Here is a 23,574-nt window from a genome sequence, read left to right on the forward strand (position 1 = left end):
ATATAAAATGAATACTGGCAATTATACACAATCTCTGCCGTTAATAATCATCAAATCATCATGAAAACAACTTCTTCACTATCTTGGGGTCACTTTTAGGTTAACAAAACCCACTTAACAATGAGGTAGAGCAGCTTATGGGCAGGGTTATATGACCCCGTGAAGGGGCAGGGCTGGAAAATGTAGGGAACCGTTCAAAAGTCCATTGACTTCAGCGGGAAAGGAAAATCCCGTCATTGGGAGGAGGCTGTAAATTCCGCCCGATTTGTTTTTTTAATAATAATAATCTTTACAATTGTCATAAGTAGGCTTACATTAACACTGCAATGAAGTTACTGTGAAAAGCCCCAAGTCGCCACATTCCAGCGCCTGTTTGGGTACACAGAGGGAGAATTCAGAATGTCCAATTCACCTAACAAGACATGCACTTTCTGTGTTATTGTAGATCTGTAAAACCAGAAGCCTAAATGTTTGTCCTTCTAAAACCTTGGGTGGGATTTAATACACCCTCCGCCATGTTTTTCAGGGTGGAGGAGACAGCCTTGCCATTGGTCGGTGGCAGGATCTTCTGGTCTCGCTACTGTCAACGCTGTCCCGTTCTATGAACCCCCTGCTGCCGGGAATCCCACGGCAGGGGTTCGCCGACGGCAGGATCTTAGAGTGCGGCCGGAAAACACTGGCCCTTGTCCTTAAAGGAGAAATGCTGTTACTTAAATGTTCCTGCCGTGGTCTTTTTAAATAGGTTTCTTGAACATTGTTGACCAAACCAATGAGTAGCATATAAAACTGAATTATCTTATTTCTCATATCCATAAAACACTCCAGTCCTTGTGGTGCCCACTTGCTTTTGTTATGAACAGGTGTCATAAAAGTAATACATGCCAATATATTTAGCCCAATGCTTTCTCCAGACCAAGAGTTGATAGTGTGAGGCAAGGTAATTGTTCTCAGCGTAGAGATTCATGTGCTGAGAATACGTGTCCCCTTACCTCAATTTTCCACCTGCGAGGATTTCTGGATGAAAGATCATTCTTCATGTGGCCAGATTCCGAATATGTGTTCCTGACAAACTGAACACTAAAGACTAAAGTTAAATCTTTTAAACATTTGAAGGACTTTCGGACTTTGAAACTTTAATTCTGCCCATCACTGGCCATACCTTTAATAACCCGGCGATGATTGTCGATTGATCTAATTGATAGCAAACTGAGGCAAAGTATAAACTGTGTAATTTTCATTTATTTTCAGCAAAGTAGACGACACTTTCAAATGTTTTACTATTTCACTTTGGCATATTCCCGTGATTTCACTGCTGGACAGCCTGATAACTGTATTGCTTTTCCTCCTGGCAGGTTGCAAGTACGGAAGTGCACTTTGGACCCATGAGGTTGACGCAAGATCCGTTTCAGGTGAAACATTGTGTTCATTGTTTGACATTTGGACAGTTGTGTGGGCCAGTAGATACTGTGCTAATGGTTTCCATCTTCTCCTCCCAAACCCCAGCTATAAAATATTCTGACTGCAATAAAATAGCAATTCTTCTGTCATGATAATAGAGAATCAGACATGGGGACTTTGAGGACAACTACTCTTTATAAATGTTTATTTTAAGTTTAGAAATCTGGAGGTTACGTTACTATTTCCGCCAGTTTTATCAAAAAGCAAGCACAAGAGAAGGGGAAAGGCAGGGGAGTGGGACTATGATTATAAATTGTTCTTTGTCTGTGTTCAATATCTCTACCAAAGTTATTGTTTACAAGCTTTAGAAATAAGAACCACCCCGACTTGGAAATATATCACCATTCCTACACTGTCACTGGAACTCCCTCCCTATCAGCACTTTAGGTGTACCTGCACCTCAGGGACTGCAGCGGTTCAAGAAGGCAGCTCACCACCACCTTCTGAAGGGCAATTAGGGAAGGGAAATAAATGCTGGCCTAACCAACGACACCCGCATCCCATAAATGAATAAAAAGAAAAAGAAAGAATGGACCCAAACATCCGCAGAGTGGCAATTGGCATCGGTTTGCCACTCCACTCCTTGTTTTTTACCTTCAAGATCCTTTCGATCCATTCTCGCCCAATTTTCCAACTCAGGCCAAGCGAGAACTGTACAGTGCAACACGCTCCTGAAGCCTTCTGTCGAGGGCTGCAGAGTTGGATGCAAGAATGGCACGCCCCCTTTTTCTTACGGTACAAGCTGCCATAAATCAGGGGCTGGAGTCTCCAGAAATGGGGCTATATCCTGGCATTTCACTCTGGACTTTCCTTAAGAAAGTCCTGAGATATTCTCCCACCTGCAGGGGGCTAGCAGGGCCCCGGAATGCTACTCACGGCTCAGGCTGCGGATACGGGTCCTGCACTTCCTGTCGGGAGTCCGCGCATGCACACGATGGCAGCCACCCCGTGCGACATGACGGGCTCAGCCGGCGGATCTGGACCAGGAAAGAAGGTCCCAACGATTGGTCCCACGCCACTCAATAATACCCGCCCGATCGCTCCACCCCAGCTTCCCATAAGGCCCCCCCCCCCCCCACGTACTTGATCTCCCCGCCCCCCAGCAGGGTGGCCGTGGATAGAACCATGCCCCCGGGAAGTTGGCCAGCTGAGCGGGGAGAATCGCGGAGGGGGGGGGGGGGGGCTCTGTCAATGGCCCACGTAGATCGCGCGTGCACAACTCCCGAGCGATTCTCCGGGGACTGGAGATTATCTTCAGCGGCGCTGGGCACGATTTCCGTGTGAACGTCCATTCTCCGCCCCCGTGCTCAACGCATTTTCGGCACGGAGGCTCGGAGAAACCAGCCCCAGGTGAATTGAAAGCTCCAGCCACTTCAGAGCCAAGGAGAAGGTAGGATTTTAAGATAAGTGGGTATAGGTTGGGTGGGTGGTCTGAGGTGGGTGTGGTTAGGTGGTCCAGAGGGGGATAAGGTTGGTGGTCCGGGGGTGGGTTGGGTTGGGTTTTCCAGAGGGTGTCTGATTGAGTGGACTGAGGGGCTATAAGGTGGATTTTCTGGTCATGGAGGGGGCAGGTAGAACGGGGGATCGATGGCCGGGCAGCGGTGGGGAGGGGGTGAAGGCCAAAACATCGGCTTTCCTCCTCTCCATGAGCTCCGGCTTCTCTGAAACCCCAAATATCACCACCAAAGGGTCCGGATCCACCTCCTCCTCCACTATCCTGGCTAAGACTGCGAACACTCCAGCCCAGAATCTTCCCAATTTTTCGCAACTCCAAATCATGTGCGCGTGATTCGCTGGCCCCCGGCAACACTTCTCACACTCATCTGCTACCCCCTGAAAGAACCCACTCATTCTTGCCCAAGTCATATGCACTATGTGCACCACCTTAAACTGTATCAGGCTCATCCTTGCACAAGAGGAGGTCCCGTTTACCGTACGCAGTGCTTCACTCCATACTCCCCAATTGATCCCCTTCCCAACTTCGCTTCCCATTTCTCCTTGATCTTCACCACCCGCTCACCTCCCTGCTCCACAAGCCACTTGTATATATCCCCAATTCTTCCCTCCCCTTCCACATCTGGAAGGGGTGGTTGCTGCAGCAGGGTGTACCCTGGCAATCTAGGGAACCCCCTTCAGACCTTTCCCGCAAAGTCCCTAACCTGAAGATACCTGAACTCACTCCCCCTCGGCAGCTCTACCCTCTCCCTTAGCTCTTCCAGACTGGCGAACCCTTCCTCCAAATACAGATCCATCACCTTGACCGGTCCAACTTCCTGCCACCTCCTGTATACACTATCCATCCCCCCGGCTCAAACCCATGATTCTCGCACAGAGGCATTAGCACCGACATCCCTTCCACCCTAAAATGCCTCAAACTGATTCCATATCTTCACCGTAGACTGCACCACCTGGCTCCTTGAATACCTACTCGGCGCCATTGGCAAAGCTGCTGTCACCATAGCCCTCACACTAGACCCCTTACAAGCTTTCCTGTCGGGCAGCACCGTAGCATAGTGGCTAGCACAGTTGCTTCACAGCTCCAGGTTCCCAGGTTCCATTCCCGACTTGGTCACTGTCTGTGCAGAGTCTGCACGTTCTCCCAATGTCTGCGTGGGTTTCCTCTGGTTGCTCCGGTTTCTTCCCACAGTCCAAAGATGTGCGGGTTAGGTGGATTGGCCATGCTAAATTGCCCTCAGTTTCCAAAAAAGGTTAAGTGGGGGTTACTGCGTTACAGGGATAGGGTAGATATGTGGACTTCAGTAGGGTGCTCTTTGTAAGGGCCGGTGCAGACTTGATGGGCCAAATGGCATCTTTCTGCACTGTAAATTTTATAAGATTCCTCCCCCATCCTAACCCACTCTACGCCTTCCCACCACCGCCGCACCTTGTCCACATTCACCTCCCAATAATAATGATGCAAGTTCAGCAACACCAACCCCCCCCCCCCCCCCGCCCTGCTGCCTCTTCCTCTATAGCAGGGTCCTCCCCACCCTCGGCACCTTCCCTGCCCCAACAAAGTCAGAAATGATCCTGCCCACTTTCCGAGAAAAGGCCTTTGGTATAAAGATCGGGTGAGCTTTAAAGATAAACAAGAACCTTGGCAGAATATTCATTTTCAACACTTGGACCTTCCCTGCCAGCATATAGTGCAGTGTATCACACCTCTTAACCTTCTCCCTAAACTCCTCCACCAGCTTTGTTAAGTTCCACTTATGGAGCCCTGTCCATTCCCTCGCTACCTGAATCCTCAAATACCGAAATCTATCTCTCGTTACCGTAAATGGCATCCATTTAAATTAGCCCGCTGTGCCAGCTCATTCACCGGGAATACCTCGCTTTTCCCTACATTCAGCTTGTATCCCGAGAACCCTTCAAACCTCCCCAGCAGGCCCATAATCCTTCCCATACTCTCCAACGGATCCAAGACATACAGCAAGAGGTGCTTCACTTGGATGTTGACCCTTTCTTGTTGTATCTTGTAAGTGCTGAAGTAAATGCACAATTTCACAAATGTCAGATCATGATAAAGGTGCAGCCATATTATTACAACAACTATACTGGAGTCCCATGAAGAGGGATGTCTTTGCCACACTGTTTAGTGCCTCAATCATAACTTGCAATCATAAGAACATAAGAACTAGGAGCCAGGAGTAGGCTATCTGGAACCTCGAGCCTGCTGCACCATTCAATGAGATCATGGCTGATCCTTTGTGGACTCAGCTCCACTTTCCGGCCCAAACACCATAACCCTTAATCCCTTTATTCTTCAAAAAACTACCTATCTTTATCTTAAAAACATTTAATGAAGGAGCCTCAACTGCTTCACTGGGCAAGGAATTCCATAGATTCACAACCCTTTAGGTGAAGAAGTTCCTTCTAAACTCAGTCCTAAATCTACTTCCCCTTATTTTGAGGCTATGCCCCCTAGTTCTGCTTTCCTCCACCAGTGGAAACAACCTGCCCGCATCTATCCTATCTATTCCCTTCATAATTTTATATGTTTCTATAAGATCCCCCCTCATCCTTCTAAATTCCAACGAGTACAGTCCCAGTCTACTCAACCTCTCCTCATAATCCAACCTCTTCAGCTCTGGGATTAACCTAGTGAATCTCCTCTGCACACCCTCCAGCGCCAGTGCGTCCTTTCTCAGGTAAGGAGACCAAAACTGAACACAATATTCCAGGTGTGGCCTCAGTAACACCTTATACAATTGCAGCATAACCTCCCTAGTCTTAAACTCCATCCCTCTAACATTTGCCTTCTTAATCACCTGTTGCACCTGTAAACCAACTTTTTGTGACTCATGCACTAGCACACCCAGGTCTCTCTGCACAGCAGCATGTTTTAATATTTTATCATTTAAATAATGATCCCTTTTGCTGTTATTCCAACCAAAATGAATAACCTCACATTTGTCAACATTATATTCCATCTGCCAGACCCTAGCCCATTCACTTAACCTATCCAAATCCCTCTGCAGACTACCAGTATCCTCCGCACTTTTTGCTTTACCATTCATCTTAGTGTCATTTGCAAACTTGGACACATTGCACCTGGTTTCCAACTCCAAATCATTTATGTAAATTGTGAACAATTGTGGGCCCAACACTGATCCCTGAGGAACACCACTAGCTACTGATTGCTAACCAGAGAAACACCCATTAATCCCCACTCTTTGCTTTCTATTAATGAACTAATCCTCTATCCATGCTACTACTTTACCCTTAATGCCATGCACCTTTATCTTATGCAGCAGCCTTTTGTGTGGCACCTTGTCAAAAGCTTTCTGGAAATTCAGATATACCACATCCATTAGCTCCCCTTTATCTACCGCACTGGTAATGTCCTCAAAAAGTCGCCCGACCTGCCCTTTATGAACTCATGCTGCACAATTTCCACCCAGATGCCTCACTATTTGTTCCATGATGATAGATTCCAGCATCTTCCCTACTACCAAAGTTAAGCTAACTAGCCTATAATTACCCGCTTTCTGCCTACCTCATTTTTGAAACAGTGGTGTCACATTTGCTAATTTCCAATCCGCCAGGATGATCCCAGAGTCTAGTGAATTTTGGTAAATTATCACTAGTGCATTTGCAATTTCCCCAGCTATCTCTTTTAGCACTGTGGCATGCAATAGGGGCTGGTTTAGCACAGGGCTAAATAGCTGGCTTTTAAAGCAGAGCAAGGCAGGCCAGCAGTGCAATTCAATTCCCGTACCAGCCTCTCCGAACAGGCGCCGGAATGTGGCGACGAGGGGCTTTTCACAGTAACTTCATTTTAAGCCTACTTGTGACAATAAGCGATTTTCATTTTTCATTCCATCAGGGCCAGGAGACCTGTCTACCATTATCCCATTAGCTTGCCCATCACTGCCTCCTTAGTGATAACAATCATCTCAAGGTCCTCACCTGTCATAGCCTCATTTCCATCAGTCACTGACATGTTATTTGTGTCTTCCACTGTGAAGACCGACCCAAAAAACCTGTTCAGTTCCTCAGCCATTTCCTCATCTCCCATTTTTAAATCTCTCTTCTCATCCCCTAAAGGACCAATATTTACCTTAGCCACTCTTTTTTGTTTTATATATTTGTAGAAACTTTTACTGTCTGTTTTTATATTCTGAGCAAGTTTACTCTCATAATCTATCTTACTCTTCTCTATAGCTTTTTTAGTAGCTTTCTGTTGCCCCCTAAAGTTTTCCCAGTCCTCTAGTCTCCCACTAATCTTTGCCACTTTGTATGCTTTTTCCTTCAATTTGATACTCTCCCTTATTTCCTCAGATATCCACGGTCGATTTCCCCTCTTTCTACCGTCCTTTTTGTTGGTATAAACCTTTGCTGAGCATTGTGAAAAATCGCTTGGAAGGTTCTTCACTATTCCTCAACTGTTTCACCATAAAGTCTTTGCTCCCAGTCTACCTTAGCTAGCTCTTCTCTCATCCCATTGTAATCTCCTTTGTTTAAGCACAAAACACTAGTGTTTGATTTTACCTTCTCACCCTCCATCTGTATTTTAAATTCCACCATATTGTGATCGCTCCTTCCGAGAGGATCCCTAACTATGATATCATGAATCAATCCTGTCTCACTACACAGGACAAGATCTAGGACCGCTTGTTCCCTCGTAGGCTCCATTACATACTGTTCTAGGAAACTATCGCGAATACATTCTATAAACTCCTCTTCAAGGCTGCCTTGACCGACCTGGTTAAACCAATCGACATGTAGATTAAAATCCCCCATGATAACTGCTGTACCATTTCTACATGCATCAGTTATTTCTTTGTTTATTGCCTGCCCCACCATTATGTTACTATTTGGTGGCCTATAGACTACTCCTATCAGTGACTTTTTCGCCTTACTATTCCTGATTTCCACCCAAATGGATTCAACCTTATCCTCCATTGCACCGATGTCATCCCTTACTATTGCCCGGATGTCATCCTTAAATAACAGAGCTACACCACCTCCCTTACCATCCACTCTGTCCTTCCGAATAGTTTGATACCCTTGGATATTTAACTCCCAGTCGTGACCATCCAATCAAAAGGGGTGTTCTCTTTGTTGATATCACCATTCTCTACAGAGTAGTGATCTTCCCATCTGAAGGACAAGTGGTTTCCAAATAACTGAAATATTTACACAGGACTGAATTGTGAGCAGGTATTCTTCAACTTTGAAAAATTTAACTCACTAACCTGATTTAAAAATGACTGGTTTAGTCATTTCCACTTCTATCTCTGAACGGATTGCGGGTTCAATTTCTGCTCCAGAAATGTAAGCACAGAATCCAGGCTGGCACTCCAGTGCTGTACTGAAGAAGTGCTGCACTGTTAGATATGTTTTCTTTTGGAGGAGGTCTTAAGTCCAGGCCCTGTTTGCCTCACAAGTGAAAATAAAAGCTCCTATTTGCAGAAGAGGCAGTAGCATAGTGGTATTGTCGCTGGACTAGTAATCCCGAGACCCAGGGTAATGTTCCAGTTTCCACCCATTGAATTCAATTAATTAAAAGTCTAATGACCATGATAGTCATAAAACCCATCTGGTTCGCAAATGCCTGGTTTAGCACAGTGGGCTAAACCGCTGGCTTGTAATGCAGAACAAGGCAGCAGCGCGGGTTCAATTCTCAGACCGGCCTCCCCGAACAGGCTCCGGAATGTGGCAACTAGGGGCTTTTCACAGTAACTTCATTGAAGCCTACTTGTGACAATAAGCTATTATTATTATTAATGCCTTTTCAGGAAGGAAATCTGTCTCCTTACCTGGCCTGGCCTATGTGTAACTCCCGATCCACAGCAATGTGGTTGACTCTTATATGTTTTCAGGAATGGACAATAAATGCTGGCCAAGCCGGCGACACCCACATCCCATGAACAAATGAATCAGGGGAGAAGGAAGAAGGGACTCCATGATGTCCTGGCCCCCAAGTCTTGCCCCCACAAATGTCATCAATGAAGCAAACTATTTTGTCATGATCTCATTGCGCACAGATTGGTTGCATTGCTTCCTATGTTACACAGCTGATTACATTCACTGCAAAGTGGGTTAGACCTCTTGTGGTCATAAAAGATGCTGCATATAAAAAGTACAATACCTTTCCAATCACTTTCTGCTGCTTGACTTAGTAAGCACATTTGATTTAAACTGGAGTAAACAAATAATGAGCTGGCTGGTAAAAACAGTGGTAGTGTGGGATTCATTAATAATGCTATGTTCGTCATCATCATAGAATCCCGCTGCCTTGGAAAAACGGGCAGAATAATCAAAGATCCCCTCCCACCCGGTTATTCTCTCTTCCAATCTCTTCCATCGGGCAGGAGATACAAAAGTCTGAGAACACGCACTAACAGGTGCAAAACCCCCGCTGTTACCAGACTCCTGAATGGCCCTCTTATGGACTGAACTGATCTCTCCATGCATCTTCTCTACTGAGTAGTACTACACTCCTTATGCCTCACCTGATGTCTGTGTCTGTATTTACATTGTGTATCTATCGTATGTCCTATGTTTTTTCATGTATGGAACGATCTATCTGGACTATACGCAGGGCAATACTTTTCACTATACCTCGGTACACGTGACAATAAATCCAAATCCATTCCAGTCATAAAATCATACAGTACAAAACTGCAACGACAAAAAGAAAAGACTCTAATCTACACTAATCCCACTTCCCAGAACGTGACCCATAGCCTTGAATTATATGACATTTCAAGTGTTTATCCAAGTACATTTTAAAGATTGTGAGGTTTCCTGCCTCAACTTCCCTCCCAAGTAGTCCATTCCAGATTCCCATTGCTTTCTGGGTGAAATTTATTTCCTCAAATCCCCTTCAATCTCCCACCTTTCACCTAAAAATGATGCCCCCCTTGTTACTGCTTCAACTAAGGGGACAGCCGTTTGCTATCCACCCTGTCCATGCCCCTCATAATCTTAAACACCTCAATCAGGTACCTTCTCAGCCTTCTCTGCTCCAAGGAAAACATTATACACCTCTCTTCACAGCCAAAATGCCCCATCCCAGGCAGCATCCTAGTGAATCTCCTCTGCACCCTCTCCAGTGCAATCACATCCTTCTTACAGTGCAGTGACCAGAACTACACACAGTACTCCAGCTGTGGCCTAACCAAAGTCCTCTACAGCACCAACATAGCCTCCCTGCTCTTATCATCTATGCCACGAGTGATAAAGGTAAGTGTCCCATATAAAGCCTTAACTATTCTACTAACCTGCTCTGCCAACTTCAGGGATCTGTGGACAAGCACCCCAAGATACTTCTGCTCCTCTGAGCTTCCTAGTGTCCGGCCATTCAATGAGTACTCCTTTGTCGTGTTACTCCTTCCAAAGTATATCACCTCACACTTTTCAGCGTTAAATTCCATCTGCCACTGATCTGCCCATCTGACCAATACGTCTATATCCTCCTATAACCTCAGATATTCATCTTCATTGTCAACTATCCGGCCAATCTTTGTGTCATCTGCAAACTTACTTATCATCCCCCCCACAATTTCTTCCATATTGTTTATATGTATCACAAACAATAAAGGATCCAGCACTGATCCCTGTGATACGGCACCAGTATTCATCAAAACTTACATCAACCCACTGGTGCGTTATTGTAGCTGTGTTCAGCAAGCTGCAAGACAAGTATTGGGTGTGGATTCAATGACTAGCGAACTTGATGATCATGACCTATTTGATGTCAGGGTCCAACCGCGTCAAGGAGATATGTTCTATGTTCTATATGACCAGGTTATTAGTCCTATTGAAGTTTATTGCTGTAAACCTTAAATCACAATGCATTCAGGAAAAACAGAAGAACGACACTCACATTTCACATCAGCTGAAAGTATGACAAAGTTTTCCAGCAACTATGCTTTCAATATAACTTTTTCTGCATCAGCTACTCGCCAAGGTTCTTTGAACTCTGCCAGTTTTAAACAAAAGTTCCAATACAGAGCTAGCCATCAGATGTAAAGTAGAAGGAGTAGTCAATTCTAAGGAAGCAGTTTGAGAAATACACAACGGGCTGAAAAAAATGTTGAAAATGGGCATGAATAAAATTCAACATAGACAAATGTAAAATGTTGCACCTGGGAAGAAACGGTGTTGAAATAGCTCTGGATGAGGCTGAGAGAGAACTCAGGGTCTTGGTAAATGCGATACTCAACCACTGCAAGGCAGCAATCATCAAAATATAAAGTATAAACAAAAACAATTGAGTATAAGGCGAGAGCAATCATGCTCAAATTTTACAGCGCTCTGCATGGCCAGACCAAACCTGGATTCAATTCCAGTCAGCAAGGCAAAGGGAGACACTGAAATATTGGATGCAATTCAGAGAACAAATGCAAGGATGATTCCCGGTGTTAAGAGGAAAGTAGGAGAGAAAAAAAATTGAGAACGTTTTAGGTGACTGAGTGATTAACTCTTGGAGGAATACAAGATGGTATAGAAAATGTTGATGGACTAAATTGATGGACCAGAAAACGGTGGCACAAATTCAAACTAGTTAAAGGCATTCATTTGGGGAGGCGGTGGCATAGTTGTATTGTCACTAGACTAGTAATCCAGGGATCCAAGTTAATACTCTGGGGACTCAGGTTCAAATCCCACCATAGCAGAAGGTGGAATTTGAATTCAAAAAGATCTGGAATTAAAAGTCTAATGATGACCATGAAACCATTGTTGATTGTCGTAAAAGGCCATCTGGTTCACTAATATCCTTTAGGGAAGGAAACAGCCATCCTTGCTTGGTCTGGCCTGAATGTGATTCCAGACCCACAGTAATGTGGTTTACTCTTAAATGGCCTAGCAAGCCATTCAGTTCAGATGGCAATTAAGGATGGACAAAAAATGCCAACCGGCCCAGCCACATCCCATCAATAAAGAAAATAAAAGTAATTTAGATAGACAAACTGGAATTAGGTGAAAGGTTTTCCTTATTCATATTTATTTTGTGATCTTCTGATCACTTAAAGAATTCTGCTTCTGGAGCATGATTTAATTTTGAATTCCTCTTTGATACCCAGCACAATTGACTCCTCTCTGTTCTTTGAAAACACAAGGAGTCAAATCAGTTGGACATTTGGCATGATAATAGCTTTCTCTAACCTCGACTTGCTGTTATGCTATTAATATATCAAAACGTGGTACACAAATATTTCTGATTTCACATATGCTTCAAGTAACTAAACTCTGGGTATGAATCCACAGGTTCAATGGCTATCCCTGTTTTAGAAGGCAATTTGCAAGCACATCATAAATTGTTGACAATAGATGCTAATTTTAAAATAGCTCTGTGTATTAAGCCAAAAAGTCAGCTTTTGACAGATGAATTCCAGCCCAAGGCCTTTTGAAATTTACAGATATGCAAAGGGAACAGTACATACTCTTAAACTAGTCTAGGTGATTAGCCACAAACATTTCAAAGGCTTTTATTGACAAACCTTGATAAAGGGCCAAGGTCCATCAAAGTTGAAAGGAAATATGGATTAGATTTTGTGAGTGGGTGTAAAACTCTAGCCACATTAAAGATGGGATAAATCAGGGAGCAGCAGTGATGTTGAACTTGAATGGGGGAAGGAAACGGTGGATTCAGGAGAACTGTGAAGTCCTGTCACTTCACCAGCCGTCACACAGGGAGTTCAATTGTTCCTGTTAGATTTCAATCTACATTTAGCACAGCTAAGACTTTTGTAGCAGCAGAATACATTACTGATAGTCTGCTAATTGGCCGGGTTAGCTTTGTCTTGATTTTATCTGTATTCATTTAATGCCACAACAGGAACAAGAGATGATTAGCAGGCCCTCCACAGACATCTAAATATGCTGCTCCAGAATTTAATGCGCTAAAAGTGTAAAAAAGTACAAAAATTGTTTTCAAAGAAACAATTTGTAATAAGAGACTTTTTTCTGACTTCTTGACCTCAAAATCACATCCAAATTCTGTACTAAGGCATAGAATGACTGGAAAAGCTGGTGGAAGAGTGGGAATTAGCAAAAAAGGTTGACTATATTTTCACTTCTAACCATGTGTAATCTGCAAACTCACTTTGACATGGTTGTCGTACATTGGAGTGGTGTTTGACAGATTACATAGGAGAAAGACCTGTCCAGGTGTCTGTATAGATCAGAGCCATTTAGATCAGTGGGCTGAATGAATCTTACCTGATGCACATTAAAGTCCATCCTTTACAGCACAGGAAAGAAGTTTCGAAGCTGTGCCAACTATTTAATACTTTTTTGTTGCTCTGCTGAGCTTGCTACTTATGCTACAAAACTAGAAAGAAATATATTGCATTTAAATAGTCTCTTTCATAACCCCAAGATTTCCCAAACCACTTAACAGACAGTGAATTACTTTTTAAAGTGTAGTCACTGTTATGTAAGAAATGTGGCAGTCAATTTTCACACAGTAAGCTCCTACAAACTGGAGTTAAATATATGCTTCGATGATCTGTGTTAGTGCCATTGATTGAAAGATAAATATTGGCTAGGACACCAGGGAAGAACTCCCCTGCTCGACTCCAAGGTTGTGGCATGGAGTATATTACATCCTCTGCAAACAGTGGGCAGAACTTTCACTGGCCTGACCAACAGGTCAATCGGAAATTCCAGCCAAAACCCACACAGGCCGGAATCTTCTGTTCTGGAGTCGGAGTTCAGTGGCGGGATTGACAGTCTGAGTGGTTTCTGCTGGGATTGGGGGTTGGGATGAGGGATGCGAAGGATAGCTGAAGCATAGTAAATCTTGTAGAGCGAGCACGCAGGAAACCACCATCCCCGCCATTACCTCATGGGGTTGACGGTCTGGGCATCATATTTAAAGGGCACACAGACAGCATTTGTTCACCGCAAGCCAGGAGCTCTGGATTCTGCTGAGACCAGGATGTCACAGACCAGTCGTCCATTTCCACTGAAAGTCTTTTGGCAGGACTGCTGAATCTCCCACCAAGTGGCCCTACGGTCCAGGATAGCCTCCCTGGAGAATCTCTTACAGGCCGTACTGCAAAGGTGGGAAGCGCTGATTTCCCAGGAAGCTAACAGGAGTCCCTCCCACCTGACCACGGCGGCCTGGATGGAGGTCACAGTGGAAGTCAGCACCTGTGGAGCCCTCCAAAGAACCGCCCGGCAAGGCAAGAAGAGGATGAACGGTCTGCTGTGCTCCACAGGGTAAGTGTCACTGTCTACTCACTGCAAACTTACACTCATAAGGGCATCAGACAGTCTAAGTGTGCGCGTGTAGGGGGATGTCAGACAGGAGTCCAGGTTGCAGCACTCATCAGCAGATAGTGTGCAGTGAATATGTGCCAGCAGCTTCATAGCCTCAACTTCTGTCAGGTGCATGACATCCTGCTTGTTAATCACTTACAGGGGTGGGCTCAGCAGCTGCCATAAACATGCATGCTCCTGAACCGCTCATGCAACCAGTGGGATGACAATCAATCCTTCTGTCTTTCTGCAGGCCACAACTCTTTACAATAAGCAGGAGCAATCCAAGACAACATTCCTGACATTCGAGTCCTCACCCTGTATGAGGAGCACCCACCAAGATAGCAGAGGAGGAACAGGACCGTGCCTGTATTGCAGACGAGACAGGACTCCGCCAGGAAGCAAGTGAGGAGGCCTCCAGCCTGCAGTTGTCAGCTGTGCCCAGATGGTAATACTCTGGTTTAATTCAGGAGCCAGCTTAGGCATTCACTAAATCTTAATTTACTTCATTCCAAGTAACAGCAAAAAAGATCAAGGCCAGCAATGCAGATCATCCACAGCTCCATCTCCAACCCTACATCTGAGGACCGTACCTCAGAGGATTCAACACCACCTGTACCCTCCACCAGCACCGAGACGCTCACCTCAGCTCGTCCACCTTCAAAAGTAGGCTTGGGTCACAATCTGGTGAGCACATCTGGATGCGGGTCTACAGCTGGTGGAGGAATGAGAGCTGAGTTCTTTGACTTTGAGAGGATTACTAGAGACTGAGCCCCTGCTGAAACCCATGCAGATGATGAGCCTCTGCACTAGGCCATAAGGGACCTTATGGAGATGCAGAGATAGGCAGAGTATAGGTATAGTTGCCAGAGGCCATGTGCAGACTGGACCAAAGGCTCCAGGAGTCCATCCAGGTTCTGGCTGATGTCATGACTCCAGGATGCGAGCACTTGGCTGCTCCATAGAGTGAGCCGCCTTGGAGACCTTGGTCCAGTGAAATGCACAGTGGTTACTGGATATGCGCTCAGACCTGCTCTCCATTGTTCTAGCCATGGGTGCAGTGCAACAGTGGCTAGGCAAGAAAGGTATGGGACACCTTGACCTCTCTCTAGGTGCCCCTTCTCTTCACAGAGTCATGGATGTGCCATTGGGCATGCAAAGGGAGAAAGAACACCAGCCAGGCATCCGGGGGCTTCATCCAGTCATTTCCAAGGGTGTCCTGCTGCTCTATTTCCCCTCTCCCAGTAACCCCATTGCTTCAAGCATATCAGGCCAAGGAGGGTGTACCTACACCTGTGCAGGAGACCCTTGGCACGCCAGAGCCCTCAAGGCCTTCATAGAATGGTCACCAAAGTCACCATAGTCAAAAGGGCATAACAGTCAGCAGGCTGTCTTCACCTCAGGTGTGGACGTCAGGTCTGCACCTAGACATAGGCAAAGAAAGATTAAAAAATTAAGAAACTGCTGCCTCACAGTGCCAATGACCTTCAATTCCGACCTTGGGTGACTTGGTGTAGAGTTTGCACATTCTCCCCATGTCGGCGTAGGTTTCCTTCGGGTGCTCTGGTTTCCTTCCGTAATCCAAAGAAGTACAGGTTATGTGGATTGGCCATGCTAACATTTCCCCTTAGTGTCCAAAGATGTGCAGGTTGGGTGGGGTTATGGGGTTAGGGAGGGGAAGTGCTAAGTAGGGTGCTTTTTCAGAGGGTGGTTGCAGACCCGATGGGCCAAATGGCCCAATTCTGCACTGTAGGGATTCTATGGCTATCATTTGTGAGTTTGTGGCCTGTCCACACACCATGCAAGCGATTATATTTTTGTTATTCGTTCATGGGATCAGGGCACAGCTAGGCCAGCATTTATTGCCCATCCGTCAGGACATTTAAGAGTCAACCACATTGCTGTGGATGTGGTGCACATGTAGGCCAGATTTCCTTCCCTAAAAGACATTAGTGAACCAGATCAGTTTTCACGACAATCAATAATGATCATCTTTGGAGTTTTAATTGCAGATTTTTAAAAAATCAAATGGAAAGTTCACTATCTGCCTTGATGGGATTTGAACCAGGAGCAATACTTTGGGCTCCTGGAATACTAGTCCAGCAATAATATCACTATGCCACTGCCTCCACTGAGGGACTTGTCTCACCTCTGAAAATGTAGTCATTGCAGCTCCTGCTGCTGTTTCCCTGGTGTGAGATGTGGCTGGATGCCACAAGCACTCAAGGGGAATTAAACTTGCTGTGCGAGTGGCCAGAAACAGTGTTGCAGTTTCAGGATTGAGAGAATGAAAAGCTGTGCACTGCCTTCTTAACAGTAGAAAGCCAAAGGCTGCCCTAGATGTCTGTTAAAAGCTTGTGACAGGCATGTTCATTTATTAATGGTCTTCCATTATGATTTGTCACTTTGATCTAACATGCAGGTGAAGTACGGAGGCAATGGATAGTTAGCCTTGACTACAAGAGTGGTGGAGTGTAAGATTTAAGAACTGTGGGTGCAGTTGACTGAAACTTTTGTCAGACCTCACATGGAGATTTGTTTGGTCTGTTCCTCTCCTTATCAAGGGTTCCAGTACACCTTACAGAAAGGGTTTGCAATCAAAGTGCATCGGACCTCATTGAAAAACGCAGCTGGTTCACCAATGTCCTTTAGGGAAGGAAATATGCAGTCCTCACTGGTCTGGCCTACATGTGACTCCAGATCCATAGCAATGTGGTTGACTTTTAAAAGCCCTCTGAAGTGGCCTCGCAAGCCACTCAGTTGTAGCGAACCGCTACAAAGTCTAAAAGGGAAGAAATCAGATGGCCGCCCGACACTGGAAAAGATAACGGCAAACACACTCTGGTGCCCTCCATGCTAACGTCTGGGGTCTTATGCCAATGTTTGGAAGAGCTATCTCACAGCTAGTCAAGCTACAGCCTGATATAGTCATAACCACAGAATCATACCTTACAAATAACGTCCCAGGCACCACAATGACCATCCATGGGTACGTCCTGTCCCACCTAAAAGACATAACCGCCAGACCTGGTCTGCAAAAGGTGGTGAGGAACCCAACATGAGAGAAGAACATATCTGACCTCATCCTTATCAACCTGCCTGCCGCAGATGCATCTGTCCATAACAGTATTGGTAGGAGTGACCACCGCACAGTCCATGTGGAGACGAAGTCCCATCTTCACATTGAAGATACCCTCCACCGTACTGTATGGTACTACCACCGTGCTAAATGGGATAGATTCAGAACAATCAGCAACTCAAGACTGGCCATCCATGAGCCAAGTTGGGTAAGTTGAGTGAAGTGAAGGGGGTCCGGAAGCCGCGGTTGGGGCACTGGGGGGGGGGGGGGGGGGGGTCAAAGGATCGGTGCTGCCTTTAAAAATGGCTCCCCGATGCACGAGTAGTCTTCCTGCACTGGCGAGCTGGGCTCAGCAGTGCAGGAAATGACTTACAGAATGGCCTCGACAGGGTGTTTTTACTGAGGCCAAAAAAAGGAGTCCGCTGAATCGCACCCTCATAGTCCGACTGAAATATTTAATAATTGGCGAGATCTCATTTTCTGATTTTCCATGCCCACACTGGTGTCGTAATGAATTTCAATACATTTTAATATATTTAAATATGATTAAAGGGCTTCCCCGCAATATGTTCCCCCCCCCCCTCACTGAATATTCATCGTCATGCCCACAAAATTTCTAACAGGTATTAAAAAACTTGAAGCAGTCAAGAGAAACCCATCAGGAGCGCAAAGGTAAGTAGAGCCCCCAGGGAGCGAGGGACATGCCTGGGCACTACCCCAGGGAGAGAGGGACATGCCTGGGCACTACCCCAGGGAGAGAGGGACATGCCTGGGCACTACCCCAGGGAGAGAGGGACATGTCTGGGCACTACCCCAGGGAGAGAGGGACATGCCTGGGCACTACCCCAGGGAGAGAGGGACATGCCTGGGCACTACCCCAGGGAGAGAGGGACATGCCTGGGCACTACCCCAGGGAGAGAGTGACATGCCTGGGCACTACCCCAGGGGGAGAGGGACATGCCTGGGCACTACCCCAGGGAGAGAGGGACATGTCTGGGCACTACCCCAGGGAGAGAGGGACATGCCTGGGCACTACCCCAGGGAGAGAGGGACATGCCTGGGCACTACCCCAGGGAGAGAAGGACATGTCTGGGCACTACCCCAGGGAGAGAGGGACATGTCTGGGCACTACCCCAGGGAGAGAGGGACATGCCTGGGCACTACCCCAGGGAGAGAGGGACATGCCTGGGCACTACCCCAGGGAGAGAGGGACATGTCTGGGCACTACCCCAGGGAGAGAGGGACATGCCTGGGCACTACCCCAGGGAGAGAGGGACATGCCTGGGCACTACCCCAGGGAGAGAGGGACATGCCTGGGCACTACCCCAGGGAGAGAGGGACATGCCTGGGCACTACTCCAGGGAGAGGGGGACATGCCTGGGCACTACCCCAGGGAGAGAGGGACATGCCTGGGCACTACCCCAGGGAGAGAGGGACATGCCTGGGCACTACCCCAGGGAGAGAGGGACATGCCTGGGCACTACCCCAGGGAGAGAGGGACATGCCTGGGCACTACCCCAGGGAGAGAGGGACATGTCTGGGCACTACCCCAGGGAGAGAGGGACATGCCTGAGCACTACCCCAGGGAGAGAGGGACATGCCTGGGCACTACCCCAGGGAGAGAGGGACATGCCTGGGCACTACCCCAGGGAGAGAGGGACATGCCTGGGCACTACCCCAGGGAGAGAGGGACATGCCTGGGCACTACCCCAGGGAGAGAGGGACATGCCTGGGCACTACCCCAGGGAGAGAGGGACATGTCTGGGCACTACCCCAGGGAGAGAGGGACATGTCTGGGCACTACCCCAGGGAGAGAGGGACATGCCTGGGCACTACCCCCTAGCACTGCCTCAGTGGCACTGATGAAACCGGCACTGTAATAATTAAAATATATATATTTTTATTAAGGTATTTGAAAGTTTTTATAATAATAACAATAACAATGACGTAAACATGGTACAATAAACATTTCCACCCCCATCCCAGTCTTTACGCACCCCAACCATAAAACAACAATCCTGAACTCCCGACTCTTCCGAAACTCCAAAGGTCGCTACCTCCTGACTCGGCACCACCCGTGTTTTTAGTACCGTGGACATTGCCTTAGCGAAACCCTGCCAGAACCCACTAAGCTTCGGGCATGCCCAAAACATGTGGACATGATTTGCTGGGCTTCCCGCGTACCTCGCACACCTGTCCTCTACCCCGAAAAACTTGCTCATCCGGGCCACCGTCATGTGTGCCCGGTGGACTACCTTAAATTGTATCAGGCTAAGCTTGGCACATGATGAGGATGTATTAACCCTGCTTAGGGCATCCGCCCACAGACCCGACTCTATCTCTCCTAACTCGTCCTCCCACTTGCCCTTAAGCTCCTCCACCAGAGTTTCCTCCGCCTCCAAGAGTTCCTGGTAAATATCTGAAACCTTCCCCTTTCCCACCCAAGTACTGGAGACTACTCTGTCCTGTATCCCACATGGCGGCAGCAGTGGGAAGGCCGGAATCTGCTTTCTCAGGAAGTCTCGCACCTGCAAATACCTAAACTCGTTCCCTGCTGGCAATTCAAATTTATCCTCCAAGGCTTTCAGGCTGGGGAAGCTCCCGTCTATAAATAGACCCTCCATCCTTCTAATTCCTGCCCTTTGCCATCTCCGGAACCCACCATCCAGCCTACCCGGTACAAACCGATAAATATTATAAATCGGGGTCCAAACCGATGCTCCCTCCACTCTCTTATATCTCCTCCACTGCCCCCAGATTCTCAGAGCCGCCACCACCACCGGACTTGTGGAGTATTGGGCCGGCGAGAATGGAAGAGGTGCCGTTATCAGTGCTCCCAAACTGGTGTATTTGCATGACGCCGCCTCCATCCGCTCCCACACCGACCACCCCCCTCCCCCCCACCCACTTCCTAATCATGGCTATATTAGCCGCCCAGTATTAATTGTAGAAGTTCGGCAGCACCAACCACCCTCCCCCCCCCCCCCCCCCACCCCGACTGCGCTCCAGTAACACTTTCTTCACTCGCTGAGTTTTACCTGCCCACACAAAGCCCGAAATCACCTTCTTCTCCCGCTTAAAAAAGGCCTTTGGGATGAAGATGGGGAGGCACTGAAAGTCAAACAGAAATCTGGGGAGGACCGTCATTTTCACGGTCTGTACCCTCCCCGTCAGTTATAGCGGGAGCATGTCCCATCTTTTAAATTCCCCTTCCATTTGTTTTACCAGCCGGGATAGGTTTAACTTGTGCAGTGCCTCCCATTCCCGGGCCATCTGGATTCCCAGATACTGAAAGCTCTTCCCTACCATTCTAAGCGGCAGCTCTCCCAGTCTCTTCTCCTGTCCTCTTGCCTGGGTGACGAACATCTCGCTTTTCCCCATGTTCAATTTATACCCTGGAAAATTGCCAAATTCCCCCTGGATTCACATTACTTTCCCCAACCCCTCCAACGGGACTGAAATATACAAGATCAGGTCATCTGCGTAAAGCGAGACCCGGCGCTCCACCCCCCCCCCCAACCCCGATCCAGCCCCTATCCAGTTCCTAGAGGCTCTGAACGCCATGGCCAATGGCTCTATTGCCAGAGCAAACAGGGAGAGGTGGCACCCTTGCCTGGCACTCTAATAATATTGGAACATTCCTCCCACAGTATGTTAAACTGGTGTGCAGTCATCCATTTGATTATAATACAGCTGTAGTCAGTATCATAGCTCCTCGCCATGCACTAATATTCTCAGTTCATTGGTGCAGGGGGTTCTGAGGGAGGTGGGCATAATCAGGAGGGAAGTTGTGACTGGGAGGGTGGGAGGGGAACAATTGGGAGGAAAAGATGGAACGACTTGGGGCTTGTGATGTTCTCCAGCACCAGCCCGTTACACATTCAGTCAATTGCTATTTTAAAATGTTCTAGGCGGCCACCACAGCGGTATCTTTTAAGGATTACAGGTCAGGCTGCCTGTGGATCATGTTCAACTGAATGCTGTCAGCCCGAAACCAGCTAGATTTAAGGCTGCCCAAATGTGGATAGCGGCTCTCGAGCAAGCAGGCCCTTAGTTCCATATACAAAGCGCCTAATGTCTGTGTCAGGCATGAGTCCTGGTCACCCCCTTTTTCTGCCTTCACCAATATGGCAGGTTGCATAGACCATTTTGCTTCTGAATACCTGGGCCCCGGTTTCCTCTGTGAGCTCTACCATCTGGCCAGTCCATCAGACAGTCTGAACATTCCAGCATCATTTCACATTTGTGCAGTATTTAGAAAGAATGTCTTCCATGCCACAATCTTTCAGTTGACAAATATCCTATGGCTCTGACTTTGACTCCATAATTCTAATATTTTTGGCACAATGATTCACTGGCAGTTCAATCTCTCTAGTTATGGATCTAAATATTTGTACATTTGGAAAACCCAACGTCTGCTTGTTCATTCCAAAATAATAAATATAAAAGCATGTGCAAAATCCGTGGAGCCATTCTCTGAACCCATTAGTAATTTGCATAGATATGTGGCAATATAAACAGTGGCATAAAATGAACTAATGCATTGCTGAACTACTGTTCCATAGTTATGTAGATGAATGTTGAAGTTATGTTGACAGACTGATAAATTACCACCTAACTTCTGTATCACATTACCATGTGTGGGATGATCCCCTCTGTGTACCGCAAATATAACCACATTTGTAAAGAATGTGTTTACGATTTTACACCATTTACAGAAAGTTTCTTCCCCCTGCTGAGCAGATAAAGTAAGCAAGGAATCTCCTTAAGCACTGATTGATTAACAAATGCACCCGTTACCAGTCACTGAGCCAGTCAGTTTGTTTAGCACTTGGAACCAAGAACTTGTGCAGACTGGTCCCTTGCCACTTACGTCCACTCCAACCTCCTTTCCTTGGATTGCCACTTTACCGTGTTGGAGAGACTTGAACGTTCCATTGATCCCGAGAGTAACGCCATTGGTAATCTTAAGCTCCTGGCAGAGTCACCTATGACGGTAAGGTCATAGGGGATGAACCAGACAAACCGCAATCCAAAACAAGCCCTCAACGCCGGATCAGGCATAACATACTCGTGTGGCATCAACGGCTGCAATGGTGAATGAAGGCTTCAGCAACAGGGAGATCCCCAGTCGTTGAGGTTCCTTTGTCACTGGAACTGGACATATTTTCTGCCAAGGACCACATTCTGCAGATGTGCAATGACATACCCACACAGACAAGCCCTGGAACAACCGGCGAGAGGTGATAGGGACATGACCGTGAGGTCTGGAAGCCCCTAGTTTCGGACTGGCATGTAGATGGTGGAGTTTGATTCAGTTATCTCACTCTTGGAATTGGAACAAGAGAGTGTTTCAACTGAGCAGACCTCATCAGGATTCACTCCTCTCACCCCACATGAGGAAAGGACTGAAGAAGGTGCCCTAAAAACCATAGAATTTTTTGTGCAGAAGGAGGCCATTCGCCCCCATCGAATCTGCACCGACCCTCTGAAAGAGCTGTCTACCTAGGGTCAGGCCCCACCCTACCCCCGTGACACAGTAACGCCACCTAACCTTTTGGTTACAAAGGGGCAATTTATCATGGCCAGTCCACCTAACCTGCACATCTTTGGACTGTGGGAGGAAACCGGAGCTCCCAGAGGAAACCCATGCAGACACGGGGAGAAAGTGCAAACTCAACACAGTCACCCAAGGCTGGAATTGAACCCGGGTCCCTGGCGCTGTGAGGCAGGCGTGCTAATAACTGTGCCATCGTGCCGCCCTGTTTCAACCTCAATCTGGATGGTAAGCCACATCCAGCAGCTCATCATCTGCAGTCAGAAATTCAAAGTTAAACTGAATTTCAGAACCTAGAATGTAGGATTGGTTAATGAGCATATCAATCGACCAGAATGGAGAATTGCTTTTGTTGACCGTGAACTCAAGCACTTCAACATCGACATCGCTGCCCTGCAGGAGACCCGAGGAGCCGGCGAAGGGCGGTTGAGGGAAGATGGTGGTGGTTACACCTTCTTCTGGAGAGGAAAATCCGAAGATCAGCCCAGGACAAATGGAATTGGTTTCGCCATCAAAAACAAACTCGTTAACCGAGCAACACCATCATGTCATCATTAACCCACTGTTCCACCAAAAAGACAATCCAAGACTTCCTGGATACACCCGTGATCAAAGCACTGGCATATGATCGACTTCATCATCGTCTGTTCCCAAGACCAAAGGGAAGCTCTCATCACCATAGCGGTGACCAGTGCAGATGACTGCTGGACTGACCACTGGCTCATCCGCTCCTCTATGTCCATCAAACTCCACCAGAAGC

At 47.0% G+C, this 23,574-nt stretch overlaps 1 protein-coding gene across 1 annotated transcript in view; it reads left to right on the forward strand.

Moving 5' to 3' along the window:
* Positions 1–23,574, forward strand: part of pde8b (phosphodiesterase 8B) — a 436,161-nt gene that overhangs the window by 202,586 nt on the left and 210,001 nt on the right. Inside the window, 1 exon segment of the mRNA XM_038805541.1 lies at positions 1,353–1,409. Within this exon segment, the coding sequence (XP_038661469.1) occupies positions 1,353–1,409 (57 nt within the window).

This window comes from Scyliorhinus canicula, chromosome 8 (assembly GCF_902713615.1).
Source record: "Scyliorhinus canicula chromosome 8, sScyCan1.1, whole genome shotgun sequence".
NCBI classification, from domain to species: Eukaryota; Metazoa; Chordata; class Chondrichthyes; order Carcharhiniformes; family Scyliorhinidae; genus Scyliorhinus; species Scyliorhinus canicula.